The sequence below is a fragment of the Camelina sativa genome, chromosome 11 (assembly GCF_000633955.1).
Source record: "Camelina sativa cultivar DH55 chromosome 11, Cs, whole genome shotgun sequence".
Taxonomy (NCBI): Eukaryota; Viridiplantae; Streptophyta; class Magnoliopsida; order Brassicales; family Brassicaceae; genus Camelina; species Camelina sativa.
In genome coordinates this window covers 25265761-25280820 of record NC_025695.1, presented here as the reverse complement: position 1 = coordinate 25280820, position 15060 = coordinate 25265761, and the positions used below count along the sequence as shown (strand labels likewise).

Genomic DNA, 15060 nt, shown 5'->3' with positions numbered 1-15060 from the left:
ATTTATCATTAATAATAAAATAACATTCAAACAATACATTGAATAGTGGTTAATGGATTTTTGACTGCTCATATAACTAATCAATAGAAGAAGAAAAAAAATATACAAAACAATTAAAAAACACTATTGGTATTATTTGTCAGAATAATCAATGAAGAATCAACCACCAAAAACAAAACAAAAATCAGAATATTGTTAGCAAAATTTAGTTTATCATTAATTTTTAAACAAAATCACATATTTGATTGACTTATATTTTTCAGAATTTTAATTTATCATTAATAAAATTAAATTTTTCGTTAAAGTTTTATAAGAATTAATTTATGATATAATATATATTTATTATTATTATTTAATGATAAATAAAAAAATAACAGTTACAGTTTTAAAAGTTGTTGCTAAACAATCAGAGTTTAACAGTTAAAGTTTTTACAGTCAAAGCATCTAGAGCCAAATTCTCTATAACTAAAATTTTAAAGTCAAAGTCTTTACATCCACAAGTAACAGCCATTACCAATCGGGCCTTATTGTATAAGTGCGTAAGGCAAGATGGTTCCATTTCTTGTTTATTAAAGCGTCGCACGTCAGATGGGAGGCGTGAATTAGTGTCTCGCCCCATGACCAAACTAATAAACAAAGACTAAGAGGTGGTAAAGTGTCCATGAGATGCATTGTATTATTAGTGTCCACGATCGCCGATAAATTGATGAGAGTTGACTTTCATCAATCCCAAGCGTTTCTTTTTTTTTTTAATCTTCATTATACTATCCTCTTTTAATAGAATTATATTTTGACAAATTCACACCAATTAAAAAAAGTTAAAATTTTATTTATAAATTAATTGTAGAAATAGAAAATATAAACTTTAGATAACATGTGAAAGATAAATATAACAAAAAAATAATTCAATTTTGTTAAAATGCACAACATCAATTTTTTAAAAACAAAAAAAAATCCTAAAACATTAATCTATTAGAAACAGAGGAAATAAGTTATAAACTTATAATCTCAGTTCATAACTGAATAGGGGTACGTGGACAACAAGATTTAGAATTTTGATATTATTTTATTTGGAGTTAAGAATTTAGTTTTATTATATTTTTAATTTTTATTTTGTGTTACGTTTAGCTTTATCTATTATAAAAAGAAATAAACCATAAGAATATAGTAGTGATTCGTTTTGTTCGATTTTGATTAAGTGAATTTCTATGTATAGTTTAATTTAGATTTTTGACAAATTTTATGGTGGTCTAATGATTGTTCGGATTGTCTTTTAGTCACAATTTACATTTTGAATGATATATTGTTGAATATGAAATACTCTTTTTTTAATTTACTAGGTTTTGAACCCAATGGATTTATTTGATAAATGTTGGTAAAAAATTATATACAATTGATAATAGTCACGAAATATTATTTTATAAAAACTTTAAATTATTATTAAAAAAATATATTATTTCAAATATACAATTAAAATTTTATATAAATTAATTGTGTTTAAGAATCAAATCTGATCAAAAAAATCATTAATTTTGTTTTTTCATATTCATTTTTGAGAAAAGATTACTTTCTTCCACTGAATAAATCATGCAAACCCCCACACAACTTAATCTCAACAACCTCCAAGACCAAAATCATTTCTTTTTTTCTCCTAAAATTTGCGAAATAATCAGATTAATCGATTCGATTTTAATCCTCTGGTTAGCGTGGTTGGTTTAGAAAGCCCTAGACTCGAGGTTAAAAGTAAGAATTCGACTTCCTTTGTCCCTTTAACCGTTTTTTTCACATTTTTAGAGAGAAAAGAAGAAAGGAGAGTTCCTAGAGACTGTTCTTGAGGTTTTGAGAAATCTTTTGTCCTGTGAGTGAGTTTTCTTCCTGGAGAATGTGGATTCAAGGCTAAGGATATGGTGGGAAGGTTGTTGTGGTGCTAGCTTTGTCTTTTGGGATAGATCTCGTTGATTGGCTAAGGTGAGTACATGGCAATGGCTTATGGCTGGGTTTTGCTTCTGAGAACACGTGAATCGGATGGGAGAAGCTTGAAGGTGAGATTCTTAGTTTCTGATCGAAGTAAATCGATGCTTGGCATAGGTGTCACCAACGCGAGGACGATTTGATGACTTTGGCGAGTGTTAATCGACACCATGTGGAGGTGTCGGTCGACACAAGCTAGGGTTTTGGGGATGTCGAGCAAGGTGTCGGTCGACACCAGTTGTGGTATCGGTCGACACCTAATTGCCAGAGTCGGTCGACACCCTTCTTTAGTAGCGACTGATGATGCAAATGCTTTGTATATTGGCTGGTTTGTTTTATTGTTTATTGTTTATGTCATGAAGAGACCTTATTGCTTGTGTGTATAGCCCAATAGATGGGAGGATTTCCTCTTTAAGTGTTTATAAAATACTCATACATCTCAATTTGTGTTTGTGGTGCAGGTAAAGGCAAAGTGTGATCGTGAAATCAAAGCAATGAAGAGGAAGATGTTCTAGTGGCTCGAGTGGTTGTTGTTTGGCTTCTGTTTGGTTACTAGAGTTGATTCCTTATAATGTTGTCTAGGATTGCTGGTTCTTTGATTTCTGTTAGATTTGTTATTGGTTCAATTGTTATGGAATTAATATTGGTTATTTGGTTATTGGTTATTTCATTGATTTAATAGTATCGTTTTATGTTATCCGTTGTTGTGTGATTGGGGATATGTTCCTAGTGAGTATGGGATCAATAGATTATTATTATTAATAAAAAACGGGTCGAGTCAGTTTGGTATCAGAGCCCTTACGGTTCTAGGTTTGGGTTCACTAGGTTTTTGTTGTTGATGTTGTGGATTTGCATGCTTTGATTGATTATGTGAGTTATTTAATTGTGTGTGGCATGAAGTCCTATAACATCCTCTTCGAGCCTTCAATGAGATTCCACGGTATGTTGTGTTTCTTTGTTTGGTTTTGGTTTTTTTTATGCTTGTTAGCCTCTGTTCTTAGAAGAGCAGCGGCTAAAGGTTTTTGAGTTGTTGGTCGTGGATTTGGGCGTGGTCATGGTCGTGGTCAGGCAGGTTCCCACGGACAGCAAGTGTGTGGCCCAGAGTTACACAAGGAGGCACGTCAGAGCGTCGCAAACATATTAGGAGGGACCAGAGGGGTTAGCACCAGGTGTGGGGTTTTAGTAGGTGGAGCCCAGGGTCGGGAGGATCATTTAGTGGATCTGGTGAGGTGATGTTAGAGCGGTTACCGAGAGGGGTACCAATGCAGGCTCCAACTGTGCTGCATGCGACAGGATGTAGCCGAAGGCTGCAGATGTTGAGGAGTTTCCATCATATCTTAGGAGGAAGGAGCAATTGTAGATGATCGGTAAGAGGTTCTTCTCGAGAGGTATCAAGCCTAGAAAGCGAATAGGTAGACAAATGCAGATACTCCTCCGTTTGGTGGGTGATTCACTTGGATATTTGAAATTGAGTGGGCATGTAAGAGGGTGTCGCCGAAGGCTGCAGATGTTGAGGAGTTTCCATCATATCTTAGGAGGAAGGAGCAATTGTAGATGATCGGTAAGAGGTTCTTCTCGAGAGGTATCAAGCCTAGAAAGCGAATAGGTAGACAAATGCAGATACTCCTCCGTTTGGTGGGTGATTCACTTGGATATTTGAAATTGAGTGGGCATGTAAGAGGGTGTCGCCGAAGGCTGCAGATGTTGAGGAGTTTCCATCATATCTTAGGAGGAAGGAGCAATTGTAGATGATCGGTAAGAGGTTCTTCTCGAGAGGTATCAAGCCTAGAAAGCGGATAGGTAGACAAATACAGATACTCCTCCGTTTGGTGGGTGATTCAGGGCCTGTTCTTTTTTATGTCGTTCATCGAGCGATAGCGACCAAAGAAATAAGACAAAAACGAGATCGTAATTAATTAAACAGTCGCCGCAACTGGGAAAAGAGTCGCTGTTACTGTTGCAATGAACGATGGCAACTGTCGCTTGATAATCCAGCGACTCTGTTTTTACTCCGCGACACCTTTTTCTCACTCTAGCGACTGGTCTGTCATCATCGTTTTGCATCTACCGCTGTTGTTTTGCTTTGTTGATTGCAGTTTTCATCGTCTTTCTTCTCTGTCGTTGTCGCTACTCCAGCGATTAGTAAAAGAACAGGCCCTCACTTGGATATTTGAACTTGAGTGGGCAGGTATGACATTGCAATGTTATACTCGGACCAAAGGAGGTACTTCTGGTCGGGAGATGTTTATAGACGTTAAGGCTTGTTGCTCCTGAGGTGATGGTGATTCCCCTGGATATCGATAGCTCGAGGGGATATGGGCCCTGAGAGTGGTAGAGGGGATGGTGTTCCTCTGAGGGGATGAATAGTTTCCATGATACCGAGATCTCAAGGATTGTGGTCCAAGAGTGAGATGGTATGACTCGAAGACGGTGGGCTAACAGTGATATCAGTATGGCTTGAAGGTTTTGACCTAAGGGTGGATGAGTTGGGAGCAGGCAATGTCTAGGACGTGGGTATAAGCATAACGACTGAATGTAAACCTCGCGAGATTGATGGTGGTTTAATATCAGGTTTTGGTTGTGCTGGCTGGTGGGGTCAGAGTTGTGATGATCATTGTGGTCAAGATTGTGTGGCCGGTGGTGCTGGAGACCCATGAAGGGGAGCTGTAGCACGGTTGATCCGGGAAGGGCATGAATGCCAAGTGCAAAAGTTTACGAGACGCCTTTGAGGAGGGATAAACTAATTGTTGTGAAGATGGTGGTTAAAGTTCATTGGATTTGGACGAGAATGCTAGGTATAAGGATTTGATAAGCTTACTCGGGGGAAGTAGCTCAAGTGGCTTGAGTTGGCGGCTAGCAAAGCATTTGATGCGGTGAATCAGAATATGCGAATGCATGGTACTTATTTGTTTTATTACGTTTGTATTCATGATTTGCTGTGGAGAATTGTCAAGCAGAAAAGCTAGTTTTGAATAAGCTATCTTGTGGAAGTTTCCCTAAGAGGCAAGTTACTAGAGGTTCTTGGACAGACAAGAGGTGTTGATATTCAAGTGGCGGTGAGTTGATGCTAGCATACTTGATTATTAGTCTAGTAGAGTTGAAAAAGCAACCAGAGGGTTTGTTGAGCAAGGGATTCATTCGTCCTAGCCCTTCATCATAGGGAGCACTGGTGTTCTTTGTTAAGAAGGATGGAAGTTTCCGCTTGTACATTGATTATCGGGGTCTGAAACGGGTCACTATGAAGAACAAGTACCCTCTTCCCATGATCGATGAGTTGTTGAATCATCTGAGAGGTGCTACTTGGTTCTCCAAGATTGATCTAGCGTCGGGCTAGCATCAGATCCCGATAGATAAGGTAGATGTGAGGAAAACTGCATTCAGGACGAGGTATGAGCACTACGAGTTCGTGGTGACGCCTTTTGGTTTGACTAACGCGCCAGCAGAGTTTATGCGATTGATGGACAGCGTGTTCCAGGAGTTTTTAGATGTGTATGTCATCATTTTTATCGATGATATCCTGGTTTATTGTAAGAGTCTAGAGGAGCATGCAGTACACTTGAGAGCAGTTCTGGAGAAGCTACGGGAGCAGAAGTTGTTTACCAAGTTGAGCAAGTGTAGTTTTTGGCAGCAAGAGATGGGTTTTTTGGGTCACATTGTGTCGGCATGGGAAGTTTTTGTAGATCCGGAGAAGATTCAGGCCATCATGAATTGGCCTAGACCGCAGAATGCCATAGAGATCTGGAGTTTTCTTGGTTTGGTAGGTTACTACAGGATGTTTGTGTAGGGGTTTGCAAGCAGGACATGACCAATGACCAAGTTGACAGGGAAGGATGTCCCGTTTGTTTGTTTACATGAGTGCGAGGAGGGTTTCGCAAGCCTGAAAGAGATGCTAACTACTACGCCAGTGTTGGCATTGCCAGAGCAAGGAGAGCCCTATTTGGTTTATACAGATGCATCCAGAGTTGGTTTGGGGTGTGTGTTGATGCAGCATGGAAAGGTGATTGCCTACGCTTTGCGGAAGCATGANGAGCTGTAGCACGGTTGATCCGGGAAGGGCATGAATGCCAAGTGCAAAAGTTTACGAGACGCCTTTGAGGAGGGATAAACTAATTGTTGTGAAGATGGTGGTTAAAGTTCATTGGATTTGGACGAGAATGCTAGGTATAAGGATTTGATAAGCTTACTCGGGGGAAGTAGCTCAAGTGGCTTGAGTTGGCGGCTAGCAAAGCATTTGATGCGGTGAATCAGAATATGCGAATGCATGGTACTTATTTGTTTTATTACGTTTGTATTCATGATTTGCTGTGGAGAATTGTCAAGCAGAAAAGCTAGTTTTGAATAAGCTATCTTGTGGAAGTTTCCCTAAGAGGCAAGTTACTAGAGGTTCTTGGACAGACAAGAGGTGTTGATATTCAAGTGGCGGTGAGTTGATGCTAGCATACTTGATTATTAGTCTAGTAGAGTTGAAAAAGCAACCAGAGGGTTTGTTGAGCAAGGGATTCATTCGTCCTAGCCCTTCATCATAGGGAGCACTGGTGTTCTTTGTTAAGAAGGATGGAAGTTTCCGCTTGTACATTGATTATCGGGGTCTGAAACGGGTCACTATGAAGAACAAGTACCCTCTTCCCATGATCGATGAGTTGTTGAATCATCTGAGAGGTGCTACTTGGTTCTCCAAGATTGATCTAGCGTCGGGCTAGCATCAGATCCCGATAGATAAGGTAGATGTGAGGAAAACTGCATTCAGGACGAGGTATGAGCACTACGAGTTCGTGGTGACGCCTTTTGGTTTGACTAACGCGCCAGCAGAGTTTATGCGATTGATGGACAGCGTGTTCCAGGAGTTTTTAGATGTGTATGTCATCATTTTTATCGATGATATCCTGGTTTATTGTAAGAGTCTAGAGGAGCATGCAGTACACTTGAGAGCAGTTCTGGAGAAGCTACGGGAGCAGAAGTTGTTTACCAAGTTGAGCAAGTGTAGTTTTTGGCAGCAAGAGATGGGTTTTTTGGGTCACATTGTGTCGGCATGGGAAGTTTTTGTAGATCCGGAGAAGATTCAGGCCATCATGAATTGGCCTAGACCGCAGAATGCCATAGAGATCTGGAGTTTTCTTGGTTTGGTAGGTTACTACAGGATGTTTGTGTAGGGGTTTGCAAGCAGGACATGACCAATGACCAAGTTGACAGGGAAGGATGTCCCGTTTGTTTGTTTACATGAGTGCGAGGAGGGTTTCGCAAGCCTGAAAGAGATGCTAACTACTACGCCAGTGTTGGCATTGCCAGAGCAAGGAGAGCCCTATTTGGTTTATACAGATGCATCCAGAGTTGGTTTGGGGTGTGTGTTGATGCAGCATGGAAAGGTGATTGCCTACGCTTTGCGGAAGCATGAGGACAATTTTCCTACTCATGATTTGGAGATGGCTGTTGTAGTTTTCGCCCTGAAGATTTGGAGATCTTATCTTTACGGTGCCAAGGTACATGTGTTTACAGATCATAAGAGCCTGAAGTATATATTCACTCAGCCTAAGCTGAATTTGAGGCAGAGGCCATGGATGGCGCTGGTGGCAGATTATGATTTGGAGAAAGCCTACCACGCGAGTAAGGCTAACATGGTTGCTGATAATTTGGGTCAAAATCGGGCGGCTTCGGCTCAGGAGCAAGACATGGATTCTCTGGTAGGAGAGATCAGTGCATTGAGGTTGTGTGCTATCTCTCAGGAGCCGATGGGTTTGGAGGCAGCTGATAGATCAGATCTTCTGAGCAGAGTGCAGATGGCTCAGGAGAAGGATGTGGGGCTGGTGAATGCCTCTAGAGTTGCTGATTCATAGTATCAGGTCTCTGCCAATGGACACCAGTTGTGGTGTCGGTCGACACCCTTCTTCAGTAGCGACTGATGATGCAAATGCTTTGTATATTGTTTAGTTTGTTTTATTGTTTGTTGTTTATGGCATGAAGAGATCTTATTGCTTGTGTGTATAGTCCAGTAGATGGAAAAATTGCCTTACTGAGGGTTTATAAATACTCATGCATATCAATTTGTGTTTGTGGTGCAGGTAAAGGCAAAGTGTGATCGTAAAATGAAAGCAATGAAGAGGAGGAAGTTCTAGTTGCTCGATTGGTTGTTGTCTGGCTTCTATTAGGTTACTAGAGTTGAGTTCTTAGAATGTTGTCTAGGATTGTTGGTTCCTTGATTTATGTTGGATTGGTTTATTGGTTTAATTGTTATGGAATTAATACTGGTTATTTGGTTATCCGTAGTTGTCTGATTGGGGGTAGGTTGCTAGTGAGTATGGGATCACTAGATTATTATTAATAATAATAATAAAAAAGGGTCACTCGTTTCATGACCAATATAGTCACCACATGCACTCAATAATTGATTGATATTTTCAGCCATATACACGGTTTTAAATCCACAGATATTGAAACTTTTCAAATCAAAATACTCAATACTACAAAATTGTAAGTTACTTGCAGAGAAATATGAACACGGTCACATATACGTCTAATAAAACATGTATGCTTGTTTTTTTTTTCAACCAAACATTAATAATTAAAAAAAAACTCCTAGATTGGTTGCCCAAACAGGAGGATAAGAGTTTACAAAAGAAGATTCAGAAAAAATCTTTTTTTGAAATTTCTGAACATGTATGTTTGTTATCAATCCTTCTTCTTTAGATCCCAAAAATTAATTCAAACAACATCAATTCAAGGTCTTGCAACGTCAATCATTCTTCTTTAGATCCAATAATAAAATTTTACCAATAGCTCCAAATTTACAAATTAAAAAAGTTATGAATGAATGGGATGCCTCCGGTAATTATTTATATTAAAAAAATTTAGTGTTAATCAAATATATATTTTTGTCCATTTTATTTTTTTTGTTGGAAAATAAAAAAAATTAACAAAAGAAGAATAAGAACGTTAGTTTCATATATTCTATATTTTTTTTTCCAAAATTTACATTTCTTCTTTTATATATATTTATTTGAAAAAAAAAATATATTTGTATATAAAATATTCTAGTATTAAATTGTTAGTTAATGAAATAGGAAAAAAATTTAAATATTGAGATGGTCTATCCCGATTAATTGTTTTAAATCTTATAGTAGATAGATTTAGAAGCTTGCTTGCAGCTTCTACTTTTATTTAGTATAGATTTGTTTCTCCAACGTAATTTTGTCCGTCACTAATTGACCCTCTAAAAAAGAGTTCTTTTATGTAAAATAAAAAAAAAAAGCAAAACTAAAAAATTATGTACAAAAAGGCATCTTCATCCCCAGCTTCTATAATTAATTCTATTGCATCACCTCTACCCTTGTTCAATTTTCATCAGCTATCCTTGCCTCTCTCTCTCTCTCTCTCTCTCTCTCTCTCTCTCTCTCTCTCTCTCTCTACTATAGCATAAGAGGTAAAATCCCTCTCTGGCTCTCTCTCTCTATATCTCTATCTCTCTATCTATATATAGAACCTACGGTCTCTGGATTGAAAGAGTATTACAGTTTATAAGCATGCAAATTCCTGACTAATTACACAATACTTTACATCTATGAAGGGATCAACATAGGTTCGAAATGATCCAAAGATTGGAAACGGTAGGGTCTAAGGTTCAAGAGAAAACGTGGGATGATGGATCCGAGCATGATGATGTTACAGCTATATATGTCTCATTTACTGATGACAGGGTAAGAGATTTTTGTGTCGACTATATCACTGATGGACAGTCGGAAAATGGATTATACAAGACTCCCTTGTCACCAAATTTCACCATGACGGTAATTAATTGATGAACTATTATTTAGAGTTCACTTACGTGGATGATCGATATTGGCTTTATGATATATATATTTTTCATCAAATTTCACAGTTTAATATCAACCATCGGGAAAATGAATATCTCCAATCTTTTGAGGGTTACTTTGACGGTGGTACAATCCGTGCTCTTCAGTTCAAAACTAATTTGAAGGTATCTCAAATGATGGGATATATCTATGGAACTAAGTTTTCACTAGCAGTCGATGGAAAGAAGATTATTGGATTTCACGGATCTTGTAAGTCGTACCTCACTATTCAACCATGTGTAGGATTTAATGAGGACACTATAATATACATAGATAGATTTATTACTTTTAGTTAATCTATAAAACTGGTGTCGGCGTACGGTTATTTCGGTCTTTTTGTTCTAGGATCCATATAAGAAATCAGTGGAAACTGATTAGGTTCTGGTTCTTTGAGTTTTTCGTGTTAATTATATTTTGATTATTTTCAGGTACTCAAAATATTTCGATTTGGTTCCAATTCTTTTCGGTTCTAATGTTTAAAAAGCATTCGGTATTTTATGACTAAAAATATGTTAGACAGTCTTTTAATTTATCAAAGTGTTTATTTTTCTTCATCCGCCACTTTTGACTTTTTTCCAATATTACAAACTTAATTGACCTCCTCTTCTGCTGCATAGTTTCCAACTACTATCCATCACTGGAATCACTTGGAGCATATTTCACTGGGATTGCACCTACTAGAATGGAGGCGAGAGGGGGAAAGGGAGGCACAAAGTGGGATGATGGATCCCCTGACCATGAGGGTGTTACAAAGATTGAGATACGAAGTGGCGTCGAAGGCATACAATACATTAAGTTTGAGTATGTCATAAATGGAAAGACAAAACATGGGCCAATCCGTGGTCGCTCGGGTAAAGGCATCCCACTACCGTTGGTATGTACTGTCCCTTTAAAAATTTGATCTCACTAGTATTTCATTCAAATATTTGCTTTACTGTTTTTTTTTTTTTGGCAGTTTGAAATTAACCATTTCAAGAATGAATATCTAGTCTCAGTTGACGGTTACTATAATGAGGGGTCAGGGATCATTCAAGGACTTCAATTCAAGACGAACATTAATACTTCTGAAATGATGGGATTTGAAATAGGTAAAAGGTTTTCAATTGCATCCCCTGGTAAGAAGATCACTGGGTTTCATGGATATGCCGGGAAGAATTTAAATTCTCTTGGAGCATATTTCCAAACACTTCCTATTACTAAACTAGAAGTACAAGGAAATGGTTCAAATTTTAATTGGGATGATGGTGCTTACGATGGCGTAAGAAAGGTTTACGTTTATCATGATAGCAATTATGTAAATTCTATTGCCTTCGATTACGAAAACAGCGGAAGAGTGGTAACGCGTAAGCACGGGACAAATAATGGAAAAGTTAATCAAGAAAAAGAGGTAAATATTTCTCACAAGTCTAGTAATTATGTGACAATATATGTGTTTGTGTGTGTTGAGTTCATAATAGTCTAAATTTTGCAGTTTGTGGTCAACTTTCCAAATGAATATATCACATCGGTGGGAGGGACTTTTGTAGATCGAGGAGGGATTACATCGCTGACATTCAAAACATCCAAAGGGAGAATTTCTCCAACATATGGAACCCTCTCGAATGGAAGTCATACCAAACTCGTGCTTGAGAACAACGGTTGCGCTCTTGTTGGCTTTTATGGATCATCTTATGGTTTAATTAATAGTCTTGGAGCATATTTTTCTCCGACACCTCCACCTCCCGCTGGAGAGAAACTAGAAGCACTAGGTGGCAGTAATGATGGTGATGGAAGTGCTTCATGGGACGATGGGAGTAATTTTGATGGTGTTAGAAAGATATATATAGGAAAAGGCGAGGTTTCTATTGCATTCGTCAAGTTTCTGTATAACAAGGACAGCGCGGTGGTGATTGGAGCTGATCATGGTAGCAACACACTACATGGAGTTGAAGAGGTGATTACTATAGTTTCTCGATCCTTAATTATTATATGTTGTTATATGTTCTGTTTATGAAATTGTGTTCGTGATGGATTCGTTTTTTTTTTTTTTTTTTTTTTTTTTTTTCCNTGGAGCATATTTTTCTCCGACACCTCCACCTCCCGCTGGAGAGAAACTAGAAGCACTAGGTGGCAGTACTGGTGGTGATGGAGGTGCTTCATGGGACGATGGGAGTAATTTTGATGGTGTTAGAAAGATATATATAGGAAAAGGCGAGGTTTCTATTGCATTCGTCAAGTTTATGTATAACAAGGACACCGCGGTGGTGATTGGAGCTGATCATGGTAGCAACACACTACATGGAGTTGAAGAGGTGATTACTATAGTTTCGATCCTTATTTATTATATGTTGTTACGTTAAATGTACTCTTTTTGAAATTGTGTTCGTGATGGATTTTTTTTTTTGTTTTTTTCTTGTTTTCCAGTTTGAGCTGGACTATCCAAGTGAATACATCACAACAGTGGAGGGAAATTATGATATAGTACATGGAAGTGATGACCTTAATGTTATACTGATGCTTAGGTTCAAGACTAACAAACGAACCTCTCCAGCTTTTGGATTCGGTAAAATATCAAGCTTTGTCCACCATAAAAAAGGCTACAAGATCGTTGGATTCCATGGAATATCCGGTAACATGCTTCAACAAATTGGGGTCCATGTCCTACCCATTACCGATGAAGCATCTACATCAAATTGAGCTCGATCTAAACATTCTCCACCAAATTTCATATATCTTTAATAATCTCCTTATCTTGTACTCAAATACTTTTGTCTCAAATTGAGCTTGATCGGTTTGTATTATGTTGTTTGATCCTGTCTTTCTTAATCTCATTTGAAGACAAGGTTTAAAAAATACAACTACGCTCCAATTTATTTTTCACAATAACAATATTGAACCTACACATACTTTGGAGTAGGGAGTATTTTGGTTTATCTCTGTGATCTGTCCAGGTAACCTTTTTAATTCATTAAAGAAAAAAAAGCATTTATATAGTTTTAAACTTTTAATATATCAAAGCCAGGAAAAAAAAGAACAAAAGTTTATAATTTTATTTTTTAACAACAAAGTTTATAATATCAAACCGGTACTATCATTGGAGCTAAACAACATGAGGAACCTTGGACAGAGACTCTCGTATCTTCTCTTCGCCGAACGATAAGTCTATCAATTCGCCTCGTAAATACTTGTCATAAGAGGTAAGGTCGAAGTGGCCATGTCCACACATCGCCATCAGTATCACTTTTGCTTCTCCTGTTTCTTTGCATCGGAGAGCTTCTCTTATGGTTGCAGCAATGGCGTGAGTCGGTTCGGGTGCAGGTATTATACCTTCTGTTCTTGCAAACTGAATTGCACCTGCAAAAAAAATAGACCGGAAAGTTGATATTACATTCCAATGAAACTACAAAATGTCAAGTTAACTAAACCTAATTGAGGTGAGTCACAATTAGGCTAAGAACCACCTTGGAAACATTCGATTTGAGGAATTGAGATTGCTTCCATGAAACCTTGTTCATAAACATGTGAAATCAAGGGAGCCATTCCATGGTACCGTAATCCACCTTTCAAAAAAACATAGACAAAACACAATATATTAGCCGAAAGGAAAACCAGGAAACCAATAATTCAAGAACCAATAATTCAAGAACACAAGAAAACAAAAACACAAAAACACAAGAAATCAAGAATCAAGAATCAAGAAATTCACAAGAAAGAATTCTGAGAAGCATTAAGCGTGTTTATCTTGGGTTTAAAAACTTACTTATCATTGGCATAGATAAAGACAAAATAAATCAAGAAATGAGGAAATCAAGAAATCAAGTATCCAAAAGCCAGAGAACTCTTCACATTTAGTGTGTTTAAGATTTTGGGGTTAAAGCTTATTTTATTACCGGCGTGAATAGGATCAGGAATGAAGTCATGTCCTAAAGTATGCATCTTCATCAAAGGAGTTAATCCAGCCGTATCGCCGAAATCATAAGCGTAAACCCCTTTGGTCAGGGAAGGACAAGCCGAGGGCTCAACCGCTCTTATAACAGGATTCATCTTGCCTTTGAGTTTCTCCCGGATAAAAGGAAAACTCAAACCAGCAAAATTTGATCCTCCACCAGTACACCCTATAATCACATCAGGTGTTTCGCCAAAATTTTCCATTTGTTGAATGCATTCTTCTCCAATAATCGTCTGGTGTAACAACACATGGTTCAGTACACTCCCTAGACAGTATTTTGTATCCTCGTTTCTCGCAGCAACTTCAACAGCTTCTGAAATCGCAATGCCTAAACTTCCTGGACTTGATGGATCTGATTCGAGGATTCTTCGACCAGCCTCAGTGAGATCAGATGGTGATGGATGAACCTTTGCTCCCCAAGTTTGCATCATCAACCGTCGATATGGCTTTTGGTGATACGAATTGGCTACTTGCCATACCTATAATGTCGGCATAACATAAAAGAAACGAAGGAATTATCAAAAACGGATAAAATTTACTGGAAAAATCTAATGTTTATATGCTTACTTACTTCGCAGTCAAGGCCAAAGAGACTAGAAGCAAATGCTAAAGAACTGCCCCATTGGCCAGCACCGGTTTCTGTCACAACGTTCTTGACGCCTTCTTTCGCGTTGTAATAAGCTTGTGGAACCGCTGTGTTGGGTTTGTGTGAACCAGCTGGGCTACCACCTTCATACTTGAAGTAAATCCTTGCAGGTGTCTGAAGAAGCTTCTCCAATCTCTTTGCTCTAAAACCAAACCAAGAACACGAAATTCATATGGAGTAACCAAATATACTTCAGTGAAAATAATAGATTTGGACTCTGGATTATGAAGAACCATTGAACTAAGCAAGATATTTTCAACTCTCCCAAAAACCAAAGGCTCCAAGTCTCCAACACAACCCAGTGATTCCTAAGACCCTTAAAGCTATTTCTCCCACCTAATTTCTACATTTGCATTATTAATTTGCGTATACATAAGAACAATTTTTTTTTTTTGTAATCACATTTTTTAGTTTTTTCTTGTGTAAGACATATTTTCAACGTGCAAACGCAAACAAATAATTTTTGCGTATGCGTTTCCATTTACAATTAACAAAGGAAAACTGTGTAAATGCTGATAGTTGTGGCCAATTTATTCATCTATCACTGGAAAAAAAACACACTAAAATACAAACGTAAATAAAATGTAAATTAAAACACTATTCCAATTTATTCATCTATCACATAAGGAAAAGAAAAGAAAAAAAAAAAAAAAAAAAAAAAAAAAAAAAAA

The 15060-nt window shown here is 37.7% G+C and overlaps 2 protein-coding genes across 3 annotated transcripts in view; one reads left to right on the top strand and one right to left on the bottom strand.

The window, feature by feature from the left end:
- Positions 9281–12719, top strand: LOC104724213 (jacalin-related lectin 16-like). 2 transcript variants are annotated; one of them, XM_019233142.1, is made up of 8 exons: positions 9281–9385; positions 9530–9749; positions 9842–10025; positions 10433–10689; positions 10771–11202; positions 11287–11504; positions 11863–12106; positions 12219–12719. In XM_019233142.1, exons 2-8 carry the CDS (start codon positions 9549–9551, stop codon positions 12489–12491), a joined length of 1809 nt encoding a protein of 602 aa, XP_019088687.1. In that variant the 5' UTR covers positions 9281–9385; positions 9530–9548; the 3' UTR covers positions 12492–12719. The 2 variants fall into 2 exon arrangements, with proteins under 2 accessions (XP_019088687.1, XP_010440971.1); XM_010442669.2 differs by lacking the exon at positions 11863–12106 and having other exon boundaries at positions 11287–11748.
- Positions 12820–15060, bottom strand: part of LOC104724212 (tryptophan synthase beta chain 2-like) — a 3173-nt gene continuing 932 nt past the window's right edge. Inside the window, exons 3-6 of the mRNA XM_010442668.2 lie at positions 14315–14531; positions 13685–14222; positions 13256–13354; positions 12820–13148 (exon numbers count right to left, since the gene is read on the bottom strand). Of these exons, the coding sequence (XP_010440970.1) occupies positions 12895–13148; positions 13256–13354; positions 13685–14222; positions 14315–14531 (1108 nt within the window). The 3' untranslated portion in view covers positions 12820–12894. The remainder of the gene's footprint in view (positions 13149–13255; positions 13355–13684; positions 14223–14314; positions 14532–15060) is intronic.

What these genes read in the sequence shown, in the direction of transcription:
- LOC104724213 (XM_019233142.1), top strand. Translation starts at nt 9,549, where the DNA reads ATGATCCAAAGATTGGAAACGGTAGGGTCTAAGGTTCAAGAGAAAACG. An exon ending in CACCAAATTTCACCATGACG is followed by an intron (nt 9,750 to 9,841) that starts GTAATTAATTGA and finishes CAAATTTCACAG; the next exon opens with TTTAATATCAACCATCGGGA. An exon ending in AAGTTAATCAAGAAAAAGAG is followed by an intron (nt 11,203 to 11,286) that starts GTAAATATTTCT and finishes TAAATTTTGCAG; the next exon opens with TTTGTGGTCAACTTTCCAAA.